Genomic DNA, 22,950 nt, shown 5'->3' on the forward strand with positions numbered 1-22,950 from the left:
ACTGCACATAAATGTTACAAATGTTACTTTGGCAGCTAATTATGCGAAAAGTATGCAATACTATAAACATGTTCGGAAATTGTTGGGCATAAATTTAATGGGTGGCAGAGAATATAAAAAACAAACAGTATTTGTTAAGGAACATATTGTCCGTTAATGCAAACCAGCAAATATTGTGCCCATCTATATACCTCTCTCCATTGGCTAAGAGGACGCGCAATTGCAGGGCAGTAACGTATCGTGTTCAGGTGCTGACGTTTAAAATCAGCCGTACCTACTAGCAACCATCAGTCTGGTGTACAGCACAGTATATGGTTTGTTGTTGTACATTTACATTTTTTGAAGTGAAAACTTCTTTAGCCGCGTTGAGCGATTTTTGGTAGGGGCAAAACTTATGGGTTCGCGTTACCGACATGCTGTAGTAGCAGTAAGTGAAGTTAAATTGACCATGTGAAAAGTTTTATTTGTGTATACTGTGCATTGCCCAGTGAACACATGACCTAGGTCTGACATCACTGGTAAGTCATAGCTAGGTAATGAATTTATATGTAATTTTGACATACCACTGACATCTATTGTGACTAAAAAATGATGTCAGGATAAATGATATCATACTGATATATTATCAATATCGTTTTCTTACGTACATTTTACGTAGAAATGATGTAATATTACACATTTAAAAACAAAGTTTTAAGTTTCCACTTCTGTCAACAGTCCCCCTAACTGCCTTTTCATTTTTTTTTACTTCGGGCTATTAGCACAGTTGTATGGTAATACGTACTTTATTCAACACATACTCCCAGTGCTCTTACATGTTGTGCCAATGATTGTGAGAAACCACTGTGGTTCTTGAATGACGGTGCCCCAGCTCTGTGAAAGCATCACAAAAACATCTTACCTGGATGATGTGTGAGGGCATGTCCTGTGGGGCCACATTAAAAGCCGAATCTATATGTTGTGTTATGTTGGATTAGATGGTTGAGGAATTATAACAACGCATAACAGTGACTTGCAAACATCAGAATGATGTGCCACAATGTTATCAAGCATGCATGACAATAAGCATTACTGCTGTAATGTTTGTGTTGAGGTTGGGGAGGTTGAGACATGTATGACACTGGGGACACGAGCTTGCATCAAGCAACCTGCAACCCACATCACCCTTGTCCCATGTTGCCGTGATTTAGCATCCTCTCAACTACTGGAGTGACACCTAGATTCACACAAATTCCAAACTTGAGCGCTAATTGTTTGTGTCTGTAACTTTGCAGAGTTTCTCAACATGGCATTCCCTGAATAAAGTTTATAAATTTTATTGTATTTAATTTTATCACCATGTATTTTCAAAGATACTAGTTTAATAAAAATAATTTACTGTATAAAAAGTTTACCATTTTTATTATTTACAAAAGTAAATAAAAACATCTTCATAAGTTTTTGCCAATTTGTTTATATATGGTATTCAAGTACTGCTACTTAATCAGTGGTTATTTTAATTTTTTATTATTATTATTATATATAGTTTAATTTGGTTAAAACACTTTAGTTCCTTAATTGATGTTAAAATTGATAAATTGCTGTAACTCTAAAGTCACGTCTACACCGAAGCATCTTTTTCACATGATGTGTAAATTGACAGTGTGGATGCTGTATCGCTGTGTGTGCTATGTTTCCATTTTCCATTCAGTCTCTCGAAGGAAAGGAATATCGAGGGACATGCCAAACTGTACGTTGAGCGTAACATGTCTAGTTGCTCAGGGGTTAGCACGTTTAACAAGTTGCTAGTCAATTGTGTGTAGAGAGGTTTGTGTTAAGTAACTGTTGTTGCATGACATGTTGTGCAGCATTGTTGCCCCGTGTATAAAAGGCTTAAAATATTTACTGCTTCGAAAAATTTACAAAAAAAAAATTATTGTGTTTTGTTTTTGGTCCTCTATAATGGTGATATCCAACTTCAATCTTTTTTAAACCAATACAATGCTCAGACTTATTTGAATTAATATTAAATGTCTTATGTCAATTTTTTAATGTTGTATTATTCTGCTTGTCACCACTCACCACCTCTGGCTAGCTCAAATTAGGTGATGAGTGGAACATACAGGTTGCAGGTCACGAATAAAGAAGAAATTTATAAACAATGTTCAATGTATTACCTGTTTTATTTATTTATGTAAAAATTGCACTATATTCCGTACAATAGAGCACACAACAAAAAATGAAACGGTACCTCCATAAAGGAGAAAAACACGTAGACTTACTACAAATTACATTATATTGCCCGGATAATTTCCGGGCAGCGACGGCTGGACAAAACTCTTTGTCGCCTTGCCATGGGCTTTGCTTACGACTACGGTCAAAAATTTCTAATTTATTAAAATGTCCGAAGAAAAAAAAAAGGTTGTAAGGCGTCGCCCAGACCGTAGCCGCAAAGTTGTACTTCAAAATAACATTGCTAAATGATGCGAGCCATCGCCCGACCACAACCTCTCGGCACGGTGCTCAGACAATGACTCATAGGGTGGTATTATATTCACGTCTTGAGCAATTCCTTCGTCAAGAAATCCTTATATGCATTCTTATTTAACATTTGTGTGTCATAGAGTTTGCTTGAGATGATCTCAAGTGATCGCAAACAAGACAATCTTGATGAAGACCATCTTATGATAGTCCCATATTTCTTATTTCTGAGAGGGCATTCTCCTGTCTCATAGTCGTTGCTTGAGAACACCATCGTAGAAGCATGTTTCATAGTCGCTGAGACCGTGCTTAAGAACACGAATAAGATCATCTTTGCCAAGACCACTGCAGGCATGTCTCAAGGAATTGCTTGTTCTGATCACAATGTAGAAAATGGCGGATTCTCGTGAACCTCGTATTTTTAAACTTAAATAAATCCTGTATGAAGTGCTGAAGCAATGTTATATGTATTTTAAATGAGTTTAGTGTTTGTTAGTGACCAGTGGTTACATTTTCAAGTGCTAAATGACACGTTTATTTACATATCGATCACATATGAGTACAATTGATGTGGAAAACTATGCGTTTAATGATGGTTGATGGCACATATCACAATCAGAAAATTTAATTATACATTCGTGACACCCAGAATACATTAAAAATAATTTAAGAAAAAGTGGCATTACACTGTTAATATACATTAATTTCCCATAATTTTCATCAGAGATTTGGTAGTGTAATGGTTAGGGAGTTGGGTTTCAAGTCCATGATTGGACGAAACAATTCAAATGTGGTTCAAATCCTGGCACTGACGGTACTTTTTTTATAGTTACAGTTAATGAAAAATGAAAATATAGCTTTAAGAGAAATTTGATTAGATTAATTTTTTAAAATTTAATTGTTATAATATATTTAAATACATAGCTCAGTTTATTGATTTGGTTATTTTTTACACAGTAGGCTTTGAGACATACTGTAGTCTATATATTTTACTTATAATACGATTAAATTATAGAATCACAAGTAACTTGAACAAGAAAAATTAACCTATTATATGAGGAAATGAATGTCTTATATTATTGATGAACGAACAAACACTTTATAAAGGATTTTACAAAATTTTAAGTTCCTTACTATGTAGCCTTATCAGATTCGTTCAAACTTATTGTTATAATTCTAAACATACATTTTTCTTACTTAAATTAAAAATTTTACTGTGTAGTTTAATCTGATATTTTTATTAAACTAACATTTACTGTACCTTATCCTGAAGCTGAAGCAGAGTGACATTTTCTCAAAAAAAAAAAGTTTTTCACTACCTGAAATATTTTTTGATAATTCTGTAAAGACAAGTAGTTTTTAAACAAGTAGTAATTCAGTATTAACAGTTCTGAAGATGCTAACTTAATTTTATTGCATTATTTTGTTAAAAGGGTATTATTAAATCGTTAGATAGCCTACATAATTTCTTAATGTTAAACTTACACAGGAAAGACAAAAGTCTATAAAGTTCTTAATTTCATTCATCTCAAGTGACCCAAGTTGAGATGTACTAGAAGGTGTGCATATTTGTGGTCACAAAACATCAATTTTTCCATGTGTGATTCAAGAGTATTAAAACAAAAAACGAATTCCTTACATCAACGTACAAACACATTTAGAATGTAGTGATATATACTCACTAAATCTTGTTACTATAAATAGCCTCAGATTCTGGGGTTTCAGTGCTTGGTGTGAATAGTACCAGAATATTTAACGAAAACAGTTCAGTTGGCAAAGGTCGTGTATGCTCGTGTCTTTTCGGCTGTCTCAAGTAAGTGCTTCGTCAAGCCGTAAGTACGGCAAACAAGCTCTTGCTTGAGCATGCAGTCTTCATGAAGCTCGTCTTGTTCGCGGACTATGAAACATGGAGATTGAAATCCCTGCCTTGAGAAACAAGACCGTCTTTGTCAAGACGTTCTCAAGACATTGCTCAAGATGCGACTATAAATACCAGCCATAGACAAGGGAGGGGATCTTACAGCCTTCCTTTCCTTCGTGCGGGCAGTGTCCTGGGCTCGCTGACGTAATTTTCAGCCAATCACGGTGCATAGCAACAGAAGCTCCCACGAAATGCTTACTTCTGTTCCCACGACGCAAGGATCTTGTATCTTTCTCGCACTCCCGTGACCGTGACTCACACGCCTAGCGTGTGAATCAAAGCCTTGGCATGGAAAAAATGAAGGAAAATCACGTCAGCATTCCTTATCACACAGAGAAGCCAGCAAAAAAATACTTGAAATATAAATTTATGAATTTTAAAAAATAAAAACAATTAACCTGGAGAATTACGTTTACAATAACTTTTAAAGGAAACACTTTACATCTAACCCGAAACATGACAAAAAATGTATAACAAATTATTATTAATGGATTGTATGAGGGAGGCTGTAATCTGGGTTGTTACATGCTGAGTAACCATATGATAAAGAAAAAAATAATAATTTTCTTAAAAAAAGTATTTAAAAAAAATATATTAATTAATTAAAACTTAGAAGAAGAACCATGAAACAATAGCTATAAAATGTACAAAATTTAGGCCTGTGCGAATATTCGAATTTTCGAATATCAAAACGAATAGTTTATTATTCGTATTCGATTAGATTTCGAATACTAACACTTCGAAAAAACGAATATTGGGTCATTTACAAAAAAGGCTGAGCGGGATCACTGAAACCGGGAAACATTTCGGGATCACAGAGGTTTCTCTCGTTGGGCGGGGGCAAAAGTACCGCGGGATTTTTGTAATGTTTTAGAGTTATGTATGTGGAGTTATTCCACTACATCTGGCCACGTAAAGCCCGTTTGAACACAGTAATTCGGAGCGATAACTAATGTATTTTATGTAGAAGAATGTCGTCAGGTCGTTTAAAATAGATTTGGACTGTCAGCATACTGATAAAGATAAATACGTGTCTGTAAAATCCATACAACCGGGACGTTATAGGTGACAGTTTTCAGATTAGAGGGTGAAATATGGTTTGTCGGCACTGTAATTTCGTTCCGAACATGACGGCGAAGAGAAAGAAAATTGTACAGACCATGTGGAAAACATCTGGCCGCATACTCACAGCAAAGACTCCAAAAGCCTAACATGCTACGTCAATGTTTTTCAATAGGATAATACACAGTAAACGACCGGATAATGTGGCCTACACCCCCCCCCCTCCCCACCTCTTCATACCCTTCCCACCCTTCCCAAATTCCTCGCGTAGTGACAGCTCAGGCAATTACCCTGTCCCGCACGTCAAAAAAAACCTCTTGCCAAGAACTTACTTAAAAGCTTGCGATCACGTTACATGGTGTACCAAGATTGTGAAGTAAATGTATTTCCTATGATGGTAGATCCACGGTTCAAAGATTCACTAATTGAGGATAAAAATTAAAAAAAAATATGGGTTGAAAATTTGTGCAGGGAGGTACCTATGTAAGCTGTGTAAGCTGAACACAGTAGCTGAAACTATAACTGAGACAAGTGAGGCTACAAGTGAAATGCCTATTAAGAAGTCATCTCTGGGCCTACGTGAAACCTTCAAAAGCAGCTCAGTCTACGCTGGCAAGCTACGAAGAAACTATCCAAGGAGAAGTAAACGAATATCTGGCAGCAAGCACCCTTAATCCCAAAGAATGAAAATCCTTTCAGTTTCTGGACAGAGAAGGGGCGCACTTGTTTCCGAAACATAGCTGTGGTAGCAAGAAAGTACTTGCCTATACCTGCCACACAAGTGTGCAGAGAGAGACTTTTCTCAACAGCTGGCAACATTGTGACGTGTAGAAGAGAGAGTCCACTCCCCGAAAATGTAGAACAGCTTGTGTTTCTTCACAAAAATTTAAATTAGCCAATATGTAGTGATGGGACAAGACTCTTTTTAATACGAACTAATTATAAAATTGGAGAACCTTAAAATTTTAAGTACTGTCAGTTTTTTGATTCTACATACATTGTATCAGTAAATATGTACCTGTTATCATATTGTAATGTGATGTGATATAACATGTTTTATGGGATTTCAATTCTCATTCCAATTATTCGAACTCAATATTCGTATTCGAGAATAATTTGGTATTCCTATTCAAATTTGATTCGAACTAAAAAACTGATATTCGCACAGGCTTAACAAAAATATATAGAATATTTTTTAATAGTTCTGTGAGAGTATCACTTCTTCATAATGGTGTATGCTGACAACTTATTCTACATATGCAGACTAAAAAATGCTAATAAACGACAGTATACTTATATTTCTTTGTTAAACGTTTACTCAAGCGAGTCGTAAGAAACAATGTTTCAGGCTACCAATTTGCTGTCGCTGCTCTATAATGAGAACATGAAATATGGGGTCTGGAACTATTTACAAATTTTTGCAAAACACTACTTAGTACTTTTGATTTTAATATGGTGTATAACCATTTATCGTTGTTTTCTATTAAAAGTGAATTTTTTTATTAGCACTAGGAATCTCAAACTTATGCCTTCAAACACATTAACTGCAATAACTCCTAACAAAGATTACATAAAAAACAAAAAAAAATAGATTTAATTTTGATCCTGATCGCAAGTTATGACAGAATATTTGAGCACTGAATGTTACCAACTCTGATTAAATAGCTTTCATTGTGTTTTAAACTCTATCTGCCCAGAAAGTTGTATGAAAGATTTTAACTGTATATTTAGTATGTATGTAATACAGTGCATTGTTTTTTTTCCCCCACCAATATAATTTTATTGTAAGTTGGGTTAGAAAAGTGGCAATTGCAATACCATTGCTGGTACAGTCGTCACTCTTTTAATTCAGTATTCTGCAGTTTGGCACATTCTGTAGTCCATGATCTTTCCCCCGACTCAGAGCCTTTCACTTTCATATCTTTTCGAGTGGAACTGAGCCATGATGGGTGCAAGTCATATCTGAGACATTTTTTGGAACAGAATACTCACTTGGGTTTATTTTTGCGTTGCCAAAGAGCATCACTGCAACTAGTTTTAAATACCATTGTACTGTTTAATTTTTCTTTTGTATTCCCGTCTAAGTTCAATAAACCTGCAAAATCTCTAATCTGGCTCCACCATGGTTGTGAATGTGTTGAGTTAAGCGTGATATGTCCACCATTTTGGCCTCAGCCATCATCACAGTGAATAAGCTATGTTACTCTAGTCACCAAAGATTTATGCAAAGATGTAGTTTCTAAGGGCTCAGTAGGTTACAACCATGCCTATTGATCTCACTTAAGGTTAAATGCTATCAAGACAATTTGAGTGTAATGTACATGTCACCTACCTAACCCAATGTGTGCATATATGTTTGCCTTAGAACTTGTATGTGTAATTATTAAATGTTTTGGTACTTATCCCTGCTGTTGTATGTACCAACGAAAGTTGTGTTCCAATGTATAACGCACTGTGGCAATCAACCAACCTCAAAGAAGTTTTCGCCAGTGCTGTGTGAAATAAACAGTTAACGGTATTCGGTTCTCATTCTCTCTACCCTACCCTGCCCTCTTCTTAGCGACCGCAGACAACTACTGTTAGTGACCCACAGGTCTGCGGACAACTCATTTCCCGACTTAACAGCTGTTCTTGGCAGTCCAGACTGGATGCAGAGAACCCCCACACCTGATGGACGTCCAGAGATGTGGAGGCTTTACTGTAAAAAGAAAATTGTAATTCCTTACTGAGTTTGGAGTGACAGTGACGCGAGAGGTTTGTTGTCAGGACGACGAAGAGCAGTGGATATCCGGGGAGGAGCTCTGCACGGAAGGCAGCAGCGACGAGGAGGATGCGACTGGCCGGGCGAGGAAGCGGGGAGAGCCGAATTACGCTCGCAGGAACCACAAGGCGGGCAAGCAGGCATGCCCTGCGGTCGCGTCGATCCCGCCCACCCTGAGCGTGGAGCTGGCCCCGGAGCGTGCCGCGGGCCAGGGCCCCGGGGGGGACGACACGCTGACGGGCCCCGAGGAGCAGCAGGCAGAGATCTCCTGGCGACCGAAGCGAGGCAGCATCAAGCTGCCCAACCTCTCGCTGGAAGGAGGCGGCACATCTGGCGAGCTTCCCTCACCGCAACCTTAGTCTCGCTTGCACAGAGAGCCACTTTGGGATTTGATTACCATTTCTGATCTGCTTCCATGCAGTGTCCATTCTATTGCATTTGGAGATGATTTAGTATCTCTTTGTTGAATATGAGTTTTGAAAACATTTTGTGCTATTTTTAACTGTCATTTCTAAGATATGTTCATCATTAATGGTTTGGTAACTTAGTCTCTTTAAATTGCATAACTGAACATCTTTGAAATGACTAAAGCTTTAAACTAAAATATTTTGCACACTGCCAGTGAACAACATAGCACTTAATGACTTTGCTTGCATTTTGTCAAACTGTTTCTGATAATTACCAGGTGGTAATGTTCATATTTTAATATGTATTGTTTCTAATAATATTTTAAGAATTTCAACTATTTTACCATGGAGTTACCAGTTACTTAAGAGTTATGATCAATTGTATTTCATCAAACCACCAATTAAATGTTATTTTATATCATTATTCTAAATGAAATTAATAGTTGAATATATGTACGTCATTACTATAAGGAAGTTTTTTTTATGTGTTATTTTGCAATGTGCAAAATATTTTTCAAATTTGGCAGGTTATGAAAAGTTAATATAAAGCTTGTTATCTTGAAATGCGTGTTGGTTACATTCCTTCAGACAAAAATTAATGATGGAGTTTTGGCAAATATCTCATATTTTGTGGTAGTGGTTATATGTTGCACTGCAATTTTCTTTTTGTATAAAATTATATTCCATACTATGCAAATGTGTGAATGCACTTCTAGCAAAATTGTTTTTTTAACATTTTTTTAAAATCCAAGTTTGTTTACTAACTTAAAAGACACCAAAGCATTGTATATCAAATGTAAGCTAGCAGTTTGTTATGCAGTTTGTATGAGCTTAAAAATTTACTTGTCCTTTTTCTCTCTCTCATGTTTAATGTCAGTAGTGATGTGTTTACAAACATATCAATTTTAATGTAATGGAAAACAACCAATTAAACTCATATGGTTGTAACTTTAAGTCATGACATAAGTACGTAATATAAACTTACTGCTTGTACAAATGATGACCACTGCTATTTATAAATGTAAAATCACTACCTTGTGAAAGAAAAACAATTGAAATGTGCCTTTGAGAGAATTTAGGAATCTTATGCCTTATTGGAGGATAGTAAACTATCTCAAATTAAGTGGTTGTTTTCATGGCAGCTACTTAAAAATTAGCACTTGGGTTGTTCAATACTATTTTTATTTTATTTTTTGCAGAAAATCTCATACACATCTATAAATTATAACATGTTAAGCTTGTTTGTACTCTTGTCCATATAACTCAGTACGTTCAAAAACAAAAGTATGGGTTTGTCGTAAATGATTATGTTGCCACATACACTGATTCCATTTAGTGCAGCATATGTATGAAGTACACCCTTGAAAAGTTTTCAAATATTTTTTCAGGTAGGGCAATAATCAGTGATCAAACTGTAATAAAGTATATAATAGTAGAATGTAGCTTTTTGTGCATTTTTTTTAATTTGCATTCTCGTATAAAATTTGTAAGAGGACAATAACAAACTATTGCTGATAGATTATTTATTTAATTTTGTTTGACCAAAGGACTTAATAAAGGGTGAATGAATTTATTTACTTTCTTTGTAAAGAAAAATATTATGTGCTCGTGTGATAGATATCATTGCAAATTCTTTGGTCGCACAGTTTTTGTAGCAATATGTGAAAATCTTTACCATGTTTACCACACATATAGCCCTGTTTAAATAATAGTATGGTACGCCATTGAAGGTAGATGATTGTAACTATTGTATTTACCCCAATAAGCCTCACACACATAATATTTAGACCACACCAAAAAATATTTGTGTTTTGGAATAAGCCTCGCACCAAAATTTTAGAAACAGAATTTTGGTCCATGTTTGAAGTTTCTATTATATATTTCTTCTGGACTTACATAATTATCATAAATTATAGATCTAAGGTTTTGTGTAAAAAAAATATAGTAGCATTGTCGGTACTGTTGTTGACGTCTTACAATTGTTTTATTCAGCTGTCTTTATTCTTGCCACAAGAGTACTATTAAATGTATCAATCTTTACATTCAATTCTTAATGTAAATGAAGTCTCTAAAGATAACATGCAGTTAATATTTTATTTATGGCATTACTGTTAAATGACATGGTTACCTTAATGCGAGGAAAAAAAAAAAGTCATGACTAAAATGGCTACCAGCCACAGGTGTTTTGTTTATTGCAGTGAAGCACCATTAATATCTTGACCACAAATGACCAAAACCAATGTTACGTACAAAGATTGTAAACAACATAAATCAGGAAACTGCTGAAGAAGCACATGCAACAAATCCTCACCTTTCAAAAAAAAATATTTTGGTTGCAATACCATCATCACTTAACAAACAAGAAATCTTTTTTTTTTTTTTTACTTCAGTTATGTATGCGACTTTCCGCAAATACTTACTTTCTTCCCGTTGCACAATTTCTCATTTATTTATAATTTTGAATCATTTTAGAGTGTTTCAGCAACTGTAGATGATCGCAACAGCAAACCTTTGGTAATAATTGCAAAATCACACATTTTCAAACAACGTGCAACATGTCCGTTGTTCTTCCAGCAACAGCAGGTTAATCAACCTTGGAGCTTGATGGAATTTGTTGCTGTGTAGCGTTGCCAGTTTTTGAATTAGCCACGCACCATTTATTTTCAATGCAAATTAGTCTGAGTAAATACAATATCACTAGGCTACCTCTAATAAGTTGCTAATTATTCATCGTATGAATCTGCATCTCACTGACTTTGGAGGAATTACAAAAATGAACTCGTTCAATATGCTTTCATTTTGTGAAATTCATTTTTCAAACATTGAAGTACTGCTCTTAGTTCAAGTGTAATGTTGCTGAAGTATGATATGTGATTTTTTCTCATTTTATATGAGCTTAACTAGAATTTTTTAGGTGGTCATTTCTGACTAAATAAATGTCAGCATGTGTAGACTAGCAAAATAGTATTGTTTTAAGCAATGTATACAATCCAACAAAGCAGTAAATTCAGTCATGCTATAAAAAAAGTTAAATTTCTTAGATTTTATGCATGTTCATAATCATCAGGAATGTTGTGAAGGATGACTAATCACATAATTTTTGCATATGATCCACTTTCACGCCTTGCTGAGCTGTAAAATAGCACTTAGTTTACATGTTTGTATGTTGAATGATACAGATAGTAAACACAGCATGGAGAAATATTATTCAAGCCTCAAACAGTTTGGATGGCTTTATTAGCTATTTATCTGTGAATCCACTCTTTCCGAATAAGTTTGTTCATTGTAAGTACACTTGCTTGCTATCTCGCTGCTCACTTTGGCCATGCAAGTAAAGATGAAGACACTATTTTTCTTGCTTACTCGCATGTTTTGAATGGTGGTTGAATTCTTATTGAACAGTTAAAGAACAAAATATTTTAAAAAATAAACAATTGGTTTTGTTATATTTAATTTTAAAGAAGAAGAAAAAACAGAAACAGGTAAATAGCTACATGATTTAAGAATAAAAATAAAATCTCACGGCAGAGTAAAATTTTTGTGAGCGAGTTAGAAAATTTGACTCGTCCTGTTAGGTCGACACTCGCTAAACTAGTCACGTGCACAATATTTCTACCCGGGAATAGCTAGTGAACTCACCAAATGTAATTAATGCTTTAGGTATAGTGGTTACATATGGATTTATTTACCCATAAATATATATATTTATATTAATTTTTTTATGCTTATAATTGTGTTACTAGTGCAATCTAGCCAACAGTTTTGCTTATTTTAGGGGTTAAAATATCCAATAATTGGTAGTTTTATTTGAGAAAATAATGTTTGATTGATTAATTAATTAATTTAGGGGTTTGTATAGAGAAAAAATGATGCTCATGAAATTAATAAGAAGCACTTAAAAACAAACCAAATAGAATCTCTGTTTCCTCTCGATCATTGGCTTTTTTTTTTCACTATGTTTGTTTCACTTTCTGCTTGTCTGCATAAAATACTGCAAAAATAGTATTTTATCAAGACAAAACCATCATCTTAAAATACCTGTATGGGAACCTCATAATGCCGTGAACTCAACTGTAACATTAGTAGTGTCACAAAATAAGGTTAGGAATTAATGGACCAGCTACAAAATAGTCATTGAAAATGTCAATGTCTTTACACGGGACATGTGTTTCAAAAAATAAGTGAAACGATTTTAATGATGAACTTTTTTTGGAGCCAAATGCAAAAGCCATATTTTTTGTAGTTGTTATAATTTGCCTTAAAGAGTAAAGCGAGATCGAAACACATTAAGTAGTGTAAGAGGTAAAGGAAATATATTTCTTATAGTTTTAAGTGTTTCACATATCAATGATGATATGTTATGAACATCTAAAAACTATTAATTTTAATATTGTATGTTCTGCACTGATAAACTGTTGCATGTGTGAATTACACTACTTTCTGAAGCCGTCCATTCAGTGTCCCGAAGTTACACGTTATTGTAGGTTCTGCTGTATGTAGTGGGAGAAATATTTTCGTACCAATGTTTTGCTTTAGTGTTTTATATCAGCATTATTGATGTAATACAGACATGTGGTACATATTTGTAAAAAAAATTTTTTTAAAGAAATATATTGTAAATTTGTATATATGTGTGTGAGAGTGTTTTTGTGTGTGTGTGTGTATGTATATAACATGTTGTATTTGATTTTGTAGCTTTAAGTTGATCATAACTTCCGAGTGTCATAATAAATATTCTTCAAAATTTTTGTGTATAAATAAAAAATAAAGTGGATTCTCATTATAAAGTACCTCATTTTAAATGATTTCTCACTTTAAATTACATATTTTCAGATCTCTTAAACATATTTCACATTTAATAACAGTTTGGTATAAAGTACTTTTATTAATTATTACAAACACTGTGGTTTTTTCTTTGTATGTTGTAATGAGATTCCACAGTAATAATGAGAGTATCAATATTGCATCAACTCTTTTTCGCTTGCATGTTAACCATTTGATCTGTTGGTTATGTTGTATGTTGATTATTGTATATCTCTCATAGTTATCGCGTAGAGAGCTCGTAAGTGCTTTCAGTTGGAGGCTTTAGCGGAATAGAATTTATCTTTCTCTGTAGGTGTGTGTTCTTTGACTACAATGCCTATTATTATTGTATTTCTTTGCAAATTAATTTTTTTGTATGTAAGTTGCAAATTTTTTGCATTGTAAAAGACTGTGGAACAATAAATTACTGACTAGCTAATAGTTATAAATTTATAGATATCAAGCATTTATAAGAAATTAAATATAAATTTTCATGGTGTTCACATTTTATGTTTAAATCTGTTATTCTGAATGTAAATGGTGCTCGAATTAGTTAAGCTATACAATGTAATATTTTTGAAAATAAAATAATTATTTATTACTCAGTCTGTTAGAAGGCTGACATGCAAAGTATTCTCCTTGTAGTATTACACCACCGAGCTTTAAACTGTTGGTGACGTGGTTAAAGGTGATTTCATTAAATTATTTAAGAAAAATGTTTTTAAAATCAATGTTTACCCATGAATCAGCCCATATCAATGTTATAAAATGCATTTTTACATGAGATCCATAAATTTGAATGATAGCGAAGTTTTTTTTTTCTTTAATGTAATACCCATCTATTTAATTGCTATTCTCTTTTAAAAAAAATAATAATTCAAGTAATCTTGTCCTCACAGTCAGTCTTAAATCACATGCACAGTCTATCCTAATGAGTATACTCAAGTGAACTACTCTGTTATTTACAGAAGTCTATGGTTGCCAGCACAGTGCTCTTCTTTGAACATACATTTATCCTGACTATCCGAACACCACTGACTCCGTAGGCCATCTGGGCTGCTGGTTGCTCTTGCCATAACGTATCCACTCGTAGCTGGGCTGATCACGACCCATGCCGCCCTGGGTCGCTGGTGCACAGTTGCCGTAGCCCGTGCTGGCCACCAATGCTAATCATCGCAGCTCGCTTGTGTATTGACTTACTAAGTGTGGGTGTACTGGGTATTTCATTTCGAAGTGAGGCCGAAGCAAATACATCCAAACTATTCCAGTCAGATTAAAGTTTTTGTAAAGTGAAACTTCTTTGCTGAGTTATCGAGCATTACGAAAATTACGATTGTGTGAGGGGAATAGTTAAGTACGTGATGGGGGAACAGGTAGAGGAGTAGAGTGCGTCAGTGGCGACTCCAATGCATGCACTAGCAGTTGAATTGAAATATGTTTAGGAGGGGGGGACGGATTGGTACATAGCGTATCATGCTCTATGCTAGTTGTAATGGCCAGAAGGGGAGATGACAGGGGAAAGGCAGAAATGTCGTAGCAGTGATGCTACGGAATTCTCATAACGCTGCTTGTGTTTGTCTACTACTAATTTTTCATAACAGCTAACGTATGACGCTACCATATTTATTTTATTTTATTTATTCGTGTGGAAAATAATTATTTATTTGTGCAATTAACTTTTTCAATATTAATTTATTATGTGAATAGTGTGATCGAAATTGTAAAAAAGACGTATTGACTTAAGATTTAAGCTTTACAACTGTAATTTATTTTTGGTATGTGAACACTTGTGATTTGAAATGTCAAAAGGACTTATAGACTTATGAATAGACATAAGTGTAATTTACGTTCAATTGGAGTGTTTTTTTGTTTTTTCATTTTATTTAGCTGGAGATCATGATTTAACATCAAGGCTAAAAATATTAAAATGCAGAAGCATATTAGAGGTATTATCAAAGGCAAAGTGGGAATAAACTGCTTAAAGAGGCATCAAAAAGTGCCTGTGAACGGATGTGAGAGTACAGTCTGCGCAAAAAGGCATTTTTTTCATTTGATTTCATACCAGCTTCCTTGTTCAATAAAAAATATTAATAATTTATCTCTGGCTGTACCTAATACGCAAGAAGCTTCACTTCTATTGTGCATGGACTCCAAGCGCACTTTTATTTTTTATTAGCACTCCAAATATAAAAAGATATGAGTAAGAAATAAACATTGCTACAAGCTAATGTAAAATTCAAAAATTATTTTTTTTATTTCTTAGACTTATCGTAAACACAACACAATCTATACTTTTCAAAATGTGTTTTCATCTTCAAGTTGCACAAAAACTATAGTGATAATTAGGCTTTTAAATAAGACTATCAATAAATTCTGCAATATCAATTGTCCTACCTAATTTGGAAGGGGAAAAAAAATTCAAATCTGAAGCACAAATTTATTTTGTAGTTGAAGTTAAATACATTGTTTTGGGTTTGTGTTTTCTTAGCTTCACTCACCCCTATAACTTGACGACAGTCGTCGTACCCTCCCAGATACAGAGGCCGTACCTGGCCACCGACGCGGGCCTGAGGGGGCCTATTTTCCCCCCCAGTGAACCCCAGTGTGTGCGACGGCCAGGGACGCACCCGCGTGCGCCCTAGCATGCCAACGAGTGTTTTTTCTATGTGACTTTATCTTTTATTTCAGTGTGTATATATTTGTAAACGATTAAGGGATTTGAATGTGTGTAATTAACTTATTTTATTTATTATTCATTGTGCAAGTTCGCTGTGTAATTAATGTCTCGTGTATGTCTTTGTAAATAATTCAATAACTTTTTCTGAAGTGTTTCGCCGTAGTATGTAATTGCAGCCTGGCGCGCCGCGGGACGGAGCTCTCTCCCACGCCGGCCGATTTTCCCCTCCCTCCCCGCCACCCGCGGGCGCCGGCCCGCGGGCGAGCGGGGAGAGGCAGTCGCGTCCTGGTCTCGAGCGGAGACAGACGTGTTCGTTGCTCCGCGAGCCGCGCACGTTGCGCTCGGGATTGAACGTTCGCTCAGTCCGCAGTCGGTCACGGCAGCTGAGCTGCCACCGCGGATCAGCTTAGCATTGTTAACTTACGAGTCATCGGGAGACGTGTCTAGCGGGCAGTTTCTACAACGCGAACGTGGTGCTACGAGTCTCTGAACTTTTCGCCGTCCACGGAACATTACGTAACGGGCCGCGTATGTACAGCGTTCCGTCTTCGGGCCCTTTCTCACTGGGTCAGCCTAGCATTAATAAACTTTACGATTCGCGCCGAAACGTATTTGAGAACCGCCCCGTCATCAGGGAGTCCGTGTCGCCGTGGTAGGGCACTTGTTCCGCGACGGTTCCGCCAGGCTGCGGCAGGACTTTATAAGCGTTAATAAAAGACGGCTCGTGAAATTCGTTAATGCCGTGTTCTGCTTGCGACAACCTACCAACATTCCTCGCAATCACTTCACTCTCCCTCCAGGTCCCGCCTTTCCCGGTCCCGGCCACGTTGGCCTGGACCCACACCTCTCCGACGAGGGCAGTACGGGCATAACAGGACATTTATTTCAACGGGGAAAACGGGGACCTGAAGCCGAGGGACGTCATTTGGCGCCCAACTAGTGTGGCCGTAAGCATACGCAAGCGCACGCAAGCGCACGCAAGCGCGCAGGTGCAGGACAGAACGGAAGCAGGTGCGGCTGCGCGGCGTGGGAGCGGCTCGAATTCGAGACGTCGCGCCGGCGCGCCGGCGGGAGATAACGCAGCGCGGGAACGGCGCGAACACGAGACGTTTCGGCGAGAGATAGCGCGTCGTGGGGGACAGAAATACAAGACGGCGGTGCAGCGGTATCCCGGACTGAAGATAACGCGCTGGGGAGGATCGTATTGTATTACTGGGGGAGATTGTGTTCACGATCCGCGGATCAGTAGCACAGGAGGACAGGATGGCGTGGAAACAGGCGGGACAAGAAAGATACGATCTAATCAGTTTCGAAACGGACTTGTGTGAGGAGGGAGACTCCGCGAAAATGGACGTAAAGAACGAGGTTTGCGGGTCCGGCGGCGCGGCCGAGGGCGCAAACAGCACGGACAGCACAGTTGAGGACAGTAAACGGGAACAGGGGGACAGGCACGCGGACGCAGATGGGCCGGTAGTGCGGTACGTGAGCACGCAGTTTGAGTTGCCAGAGTTTGCGGGGAGAGACAACGAGGACCCGCGGGAGTTTTTGCGGGAGTGTGAACACCTCCTAAAACTGTACGAAGTGCGACGGGCGGAGTGGACGCCGCGAGTGGCGGGACAGCTCCGCGGCGAGGCAAGGAACTGGTGGTCAATGGCCGGGAGTTTTGATACCGAGTGGGGACATTTTGTGCGCCAAGTCAAAACTAGGTTTGATAACGATCAGGCGCGGGCAATGTGTTTGCGGACATTTTATTGCCGAAACCAGGAGGAGGACGAGAGTGCAGAGCAGTTCATTTACGAGAAGTTACGCATGTTCCGCCGATTGGGGACAAGTGGGGACGTGAGTGCGGCGTTGCCAACCATTGTCGAACAATTGCTGCCAGAGTTTCGCCCCTTCATGAGGACGGCTGCTGGTCGTGACACGGAGGAGTTCGTGGCCCTCGCCCGCGTGATCGAACGTGACATGTCGCAGTGGAGGACGGCACTCAGGGGCGCGAGAGCTCCCCGTGCTCGCTCGGGGCCGCGAGGGGTCACCGTCACAGAGGTCACGGACAGTGACTTGACCGTGGTGAGCTACGCCGGCGGCGCGGGACCGCGCAGGACAACAGACCGCGGTGGCACCAGGGAACGCCCGGAACCAGCTGCGACAGGAGGAGGACGTCACGAGCGGACAGATACGAGAGAGAGGGACGAACGTCCGCCGCGATGCCGTTTTTGCCCGGACGCGTACCATTGGCATCGCCTCTGCCCCACCAGAGCCGCGTGGGAGGAGGCGCGCGAAGGCAACACGTCGCAGGCGGGAAACGCAGGACCGGGGGCGGAGGGACAACTGGGTGCCGCTCCCCGGCCCGCCAGCCACCGGCAGTCCCAGTAACTGACAGAACACGTCGACCACCACCGGCGCCTACCGCACTAACGTCCTGTATGCCGCCGGGAAGCAGGGGACAACGGGACTACTCCTCATCAGCTGTCCCCATGCCGAGGCAACTGCGGGGACAGCTGACTGCCGGCGCCACCACCGCGGCCCTGAGGCCGGGTATACCAGGGCCGGACCAGCCGCCTCGTCGACACGCCGTCGACGGGGTGGACAACCAGAGCGTCAGCGCAGGCATCCCGCCGGCCATCTCCGTGCAGGGACAGCTGACTGCCGGCGCCACCACCGCGGCCCTGAGGCCGGTTATACCAGGGCCGGACCAGCCGCCTCGTCGACACGCCGTCGACGGGGTGGACAATCAGAGCATCAGCGCAGGCGTCCCGCCGGCCATCTCCGGGCAGGGACAGCTGACTGCCGGCGCCACCACCGCGGCCCTGAGGCCGGGTGTACCAGGGCCGGACCAGCCGCCTCGTCGACACGCCGTCGACGGGGTGGACAATCAGAGCATCAGCGCAGGCGTCCCGCCGGCCATCTCCGGGCAGGGACAGCTGACTGCCGGCGCCACCACCGCGGCCCTGAGGCCGGTTATACCAGGGCCGGACCAGCCGCCTCGTCGACCTGTCGTCGACGAGGTGGACCACCGGAACGTCAACACGTCGGCGCCGGAGCGAGCCGCGGACCTCGCCGCGAGTTCCCCACGCCCGGACGGCCAGGTGGCCGGGGGCGGTGGGGGACAGACGACTGCACAGCTGGGGCAGGTCGGCCCCGAGGAGCCGGAGCTGCTGCGAATTCCTGTCCGCGCTAACGGGCGGGAGATGCTGGCCCTGGTGGACACCGCCGCCAGCCGAACCTACATCGCGGCCCACCTGGTGGGAGCGGAGGCAGTGACACCGCGGAGGGAGCTGGTGCAGCTGGCCACCAGGGATGCCGTCGTTGCAGCAGGGGGCATCACTCAGGTAACAATGAGCATCGTTGGTCACGTTAGCCACGTCGAGGCCTGGGTGGTCCCCGAGCTCCGCGAGGGGCTGATTCTGGGGGTCCCATGGCTGCACGAGGTCGACGCCACCGTGGAAGTACGAGCTGGCCGGATGCACTTCGGCACCCAGGGGCGCTGGACGGTGTACGGCGTGCACCAGGTTCCCCCCAGTCCCCCTCAGTCAGTCATTCGCCTAGAAGACCTTCAGCACGGTGTTCCAGAGGAGTACGTCGATGTCATCAACCATGTCCTCACCTCTCAGGCACAGGTATTTGCGGCCGCGGACCGGCTACGACGGACAAACGTGACGGAGCACCGGATACCGATGGTACCGCACCGCCCTCCCTTTGAGAAGGTATACGGATTTGGCATCCGGGAACGGGAGGCCATACAGACTCAAATTGACGAGATGTTACGTGACGGGGTAGTGGAACCCAGCACCTCCCCGTATAACTCACGGGTGGTGCTGGCCACCAAGAAAGACGGAAGTCTACGCTTTTGCGTAAACTTCAAGGCGATAAACAAACTGACCATTCCCGCCCCGCCCCCGCAGATCAATATCACAGACGCACTGGCAGGACTGGGGGACGCCACTATTTTCACGACACTAGACTTAAAATCAGGCTACTGGCAGGTGCCGGTATGTCTGGAGGACCGCCCTAAGACGGCATTTACGGCACCAGACGGTCGACGTTACCAGTTCTGCGCCATGCCGTTTGGTCTCATGGACGCCCCTGCCACGTTCCAGGCCCTGATGGTACGTGTTCTGGATGGGTACATTGGTGAGTTCGCCAGTGCCTATCTGGACGACGTTATCATCTGGTCCAGGACGTGGGAGGAACACGCGCACCATCTGGCATTGGTGCTAGAACGTATGGCCAGACACGGACTGACGTGCGCCCCAAAGAAATGCCACATTGGGGCCACGGAAATAGAGTTCCTAGGACACATAGTGACGGCGGAGGGGTGCCGCCCCCGACCTGAGCAGTTGGAGCTAATAGAGGGAAAGGGGGCACCGAAGACCAGGAAGCAGCTCCAGAAGCTGCTGGGGCTGCTCAACTGGCTGCGGTCCTTCGTCCCCGACTTCGCCACGGTGACGGCCCCGATGACGGACCTACTGTCGCCGAAGACTAAGTTCCGGTGGACCCCCGCCGCGGACGAGGCCTTGCGACAGGTGAAGCGCCGGTTCAGGAACTGTCACACGCTCTCACGCCTGGTGCCCAGCCGCCCCATCTTCATCCAGACGGATGCGAGTCAGGAGGGGATGGGGGCGGTGTTGTACCAGATGGATGACCGGGGCGAGAGGCGCGTGATCGAGTACGCCAGCGCCAAGTTTGGGCAGGCTGAGCGGAAGTATCACGTGAATGAGCAAGAGTGCCTTGCGGTGGTCTGGGCCCTACAGAGGTACCGTCACCACGTCGAGGGCCGCTCATTCACGCTGAGAACCGACAGCCAATGCCTCCGCTGGTTGGACTCCGCTCAGGGCCGGAAGTCTAAGTTCACTCGGTGGGCCATGCTGATCCAGGAATTCTCGTTCACGGTCGAGCACATTCCTGGACGTGAAAATCAGTTGGCCGACGAGTTGTCCCGGAATCCGGACCCTGAGAATGAGTTCCACGACGACCAGGGCTGGGAGGAAGTGCTCCTCCCTGAGCGTGAGCGCGGGGTAGAGGACTCGGTGCCGCGACCGTGCGCGTTGTACGCGCTGACAAGCCCCACTGCTCCTGCACCTGACGCGCGACCCGAGACTATGACTGACCTGCTGGCGTGGGTCCACGCGGCGCAACTCCGGGACCCCGACACCCGGACCCGACTGACAGAGTGTGGGGAGGGGGTGATACCGGGCTGCCGGAGCCTGAACGGGGTGCTCCAGACCAGGGGGGCTCACAGGTCGAGCGGGTGGCGGACCCACGTGCCGCCCGAGGCCAGGCGCTGGGTCCTGAGCTACCTGCATGACCACCCCCTGGCGGGACACCCGGGCGCGGAGCAGACGCTGCGTGAGGTCAGACGGACGTTCCGCTGGCCTGGCGACGCGGCAGAAGTAAGACGCTACGTGCGGGCCTGCCTGCGTTGCCAGGAGCGGAAGTCCAGGCGACCCGACGGCAAGGAGCAGCAGGTCCCACGACGGCCCCGGAATCCCTTCCACACTGTGGCGGTGGATATTATGGGGCCGTATCCTCGCACGTCCCGTGGTCGGCGATTCATTGTTGTGGTCACGGATGTCTTCACCCGCTGGGCGGAGGCGTTCGCAGTACCAAACGTGAAGGCCGGCACCGTGATTGCCCTGCTCGAGCGCGAGTTCTTCCCGCGATACGGGTACCCCGCGGTCCTGCTGACGGACAACGGGGTGCAGTTCACGGGGAGAAGCTGGCGAGTGTCCTGCGCGGGTTGGGGGGTGGAGCATCACACGACGCCCACCTACCATCCGCGCGCGAATCCGACCGAAAGGCGGAATCAGGACATTAAAACTCAGCTGCGCATCCGGTTGGACGAGGACCACACCAAGTGGGACCTGCACCTGCCGACGCTGCTGTTTTGCCTGCGCCGTCGGACGAACGCGGTCACGGGCCATTCCCCCGCTGAACTGGTGCAGGGCCGGAACCTCGCCCTGCCCGGGGAAGCGCGCGCAACCCCCGACTTGCACAACATGACCACGGACGATCTGCGCGAAGACGCCCGACGTCGCCAAGCTGACTACCTGACTAGACGTACGCCGCAGACGCACCAGCCCCCAGCACGACTAGAGCCTGGCCAGCAGGTGTTTGTTAAGTGTCATCACCTGTCGGCTGGCGAGCGGGGCTTTTGCGCCAGTCTGGCTCCTAAGTGGGCGGGGCCACAGGAGATCGTAGACAGACTGGGCACCACCTCGTACCTCGTGCGTCGCGCCGACGGACGGACAACTAAGGTGCACAGGGACGACATTCGACTGATAGGCGACCCGCACGACGAGTACGACCACGACGACAGCGGACCAGTGGACGGTGACGAGGCCGAGGATGACGTCACCGAAGGTGTACTGGCCGACCTCGGCGCCCCTGTGGTGGTACCGCCGGAGCCGGACCTGGGACGTCGACGGGGACACGCCCACCCCAGGTCACTGCGGGGGGTTGGCAGGGACGTTGACAGGGACGACGACACACGGGACGGGACCGATGACAACGTCGCAGTAGGAGTCCTGGTCGACCTCGATGACCCCGTGGTGACGCCACCGGAACCGGATCAGGGACGTCGACGGGGACACGCCTACCCCGGGTCACGGCGAGTGGCAGGCGAGAACGCTGACGGGGACGGTGACACACGGGACAGGACCGATGACAACGTCGCAGTAGGAGTCCTGGTCGACCTCGGTGACCCCGTGGTGACGCCACCGGAGCCGGATCAGGGACGTCGACGAGGACACGCCCACCCCAAGTCACTGCGGGGGGTTGGCAGGAACGTTGACAGGGACGACGACACCTGGGGCACGACACATGGACGGGCCCCCACGACGACACCGACTCAGCCTCCTAC

The 22,950-nt window shown here is 43.2% G+C and overlaps 1 protein-coding gene across 6 annotated transcripts in view; it reads left to right on the plus strand.

Annotated features, from left to right (window-relative positions):
* The window catches only part of LOC134530722 (uncharacterized), a 26,671-nt gene extending 12,450 nt beyond the window's left edge, over positions 1-14,221 (plus strand). For all 6 annotated transcript variants that reach the window (XM_063365839.1, XM_063365841.1, XM_063365840.1 and 3 more), the window contains one exon: positions 8,210-14,221. In XM_063365839.1, coding sequence (XP_063221909.1) covers positions 8,210-8,563 — 354 coding nt within the window. In that variant the 3' untranslated portion in view covers positions 8,564-14,221. The remainder of the gene's footprint in view (positions 1-8,209) is intronic.
* Positions 14,222-22,950: the final 8,729 nt, after the last annotated feature.

Source organism: Bacillus rossius, chromosome 3, assembly GCF_032445375.1.
Source record: "Bacillus rossius redtenbacheri isolate Brsri chromosome 3, Brsri_v3, whole genome shotgun sequence".
Taxonomy (NCBI): Eukaryota; Metazoa; Arthropoda; class Insecta; order Phasmatodea; family Bacillidae; genus Bacillus; species Bacillus rossius.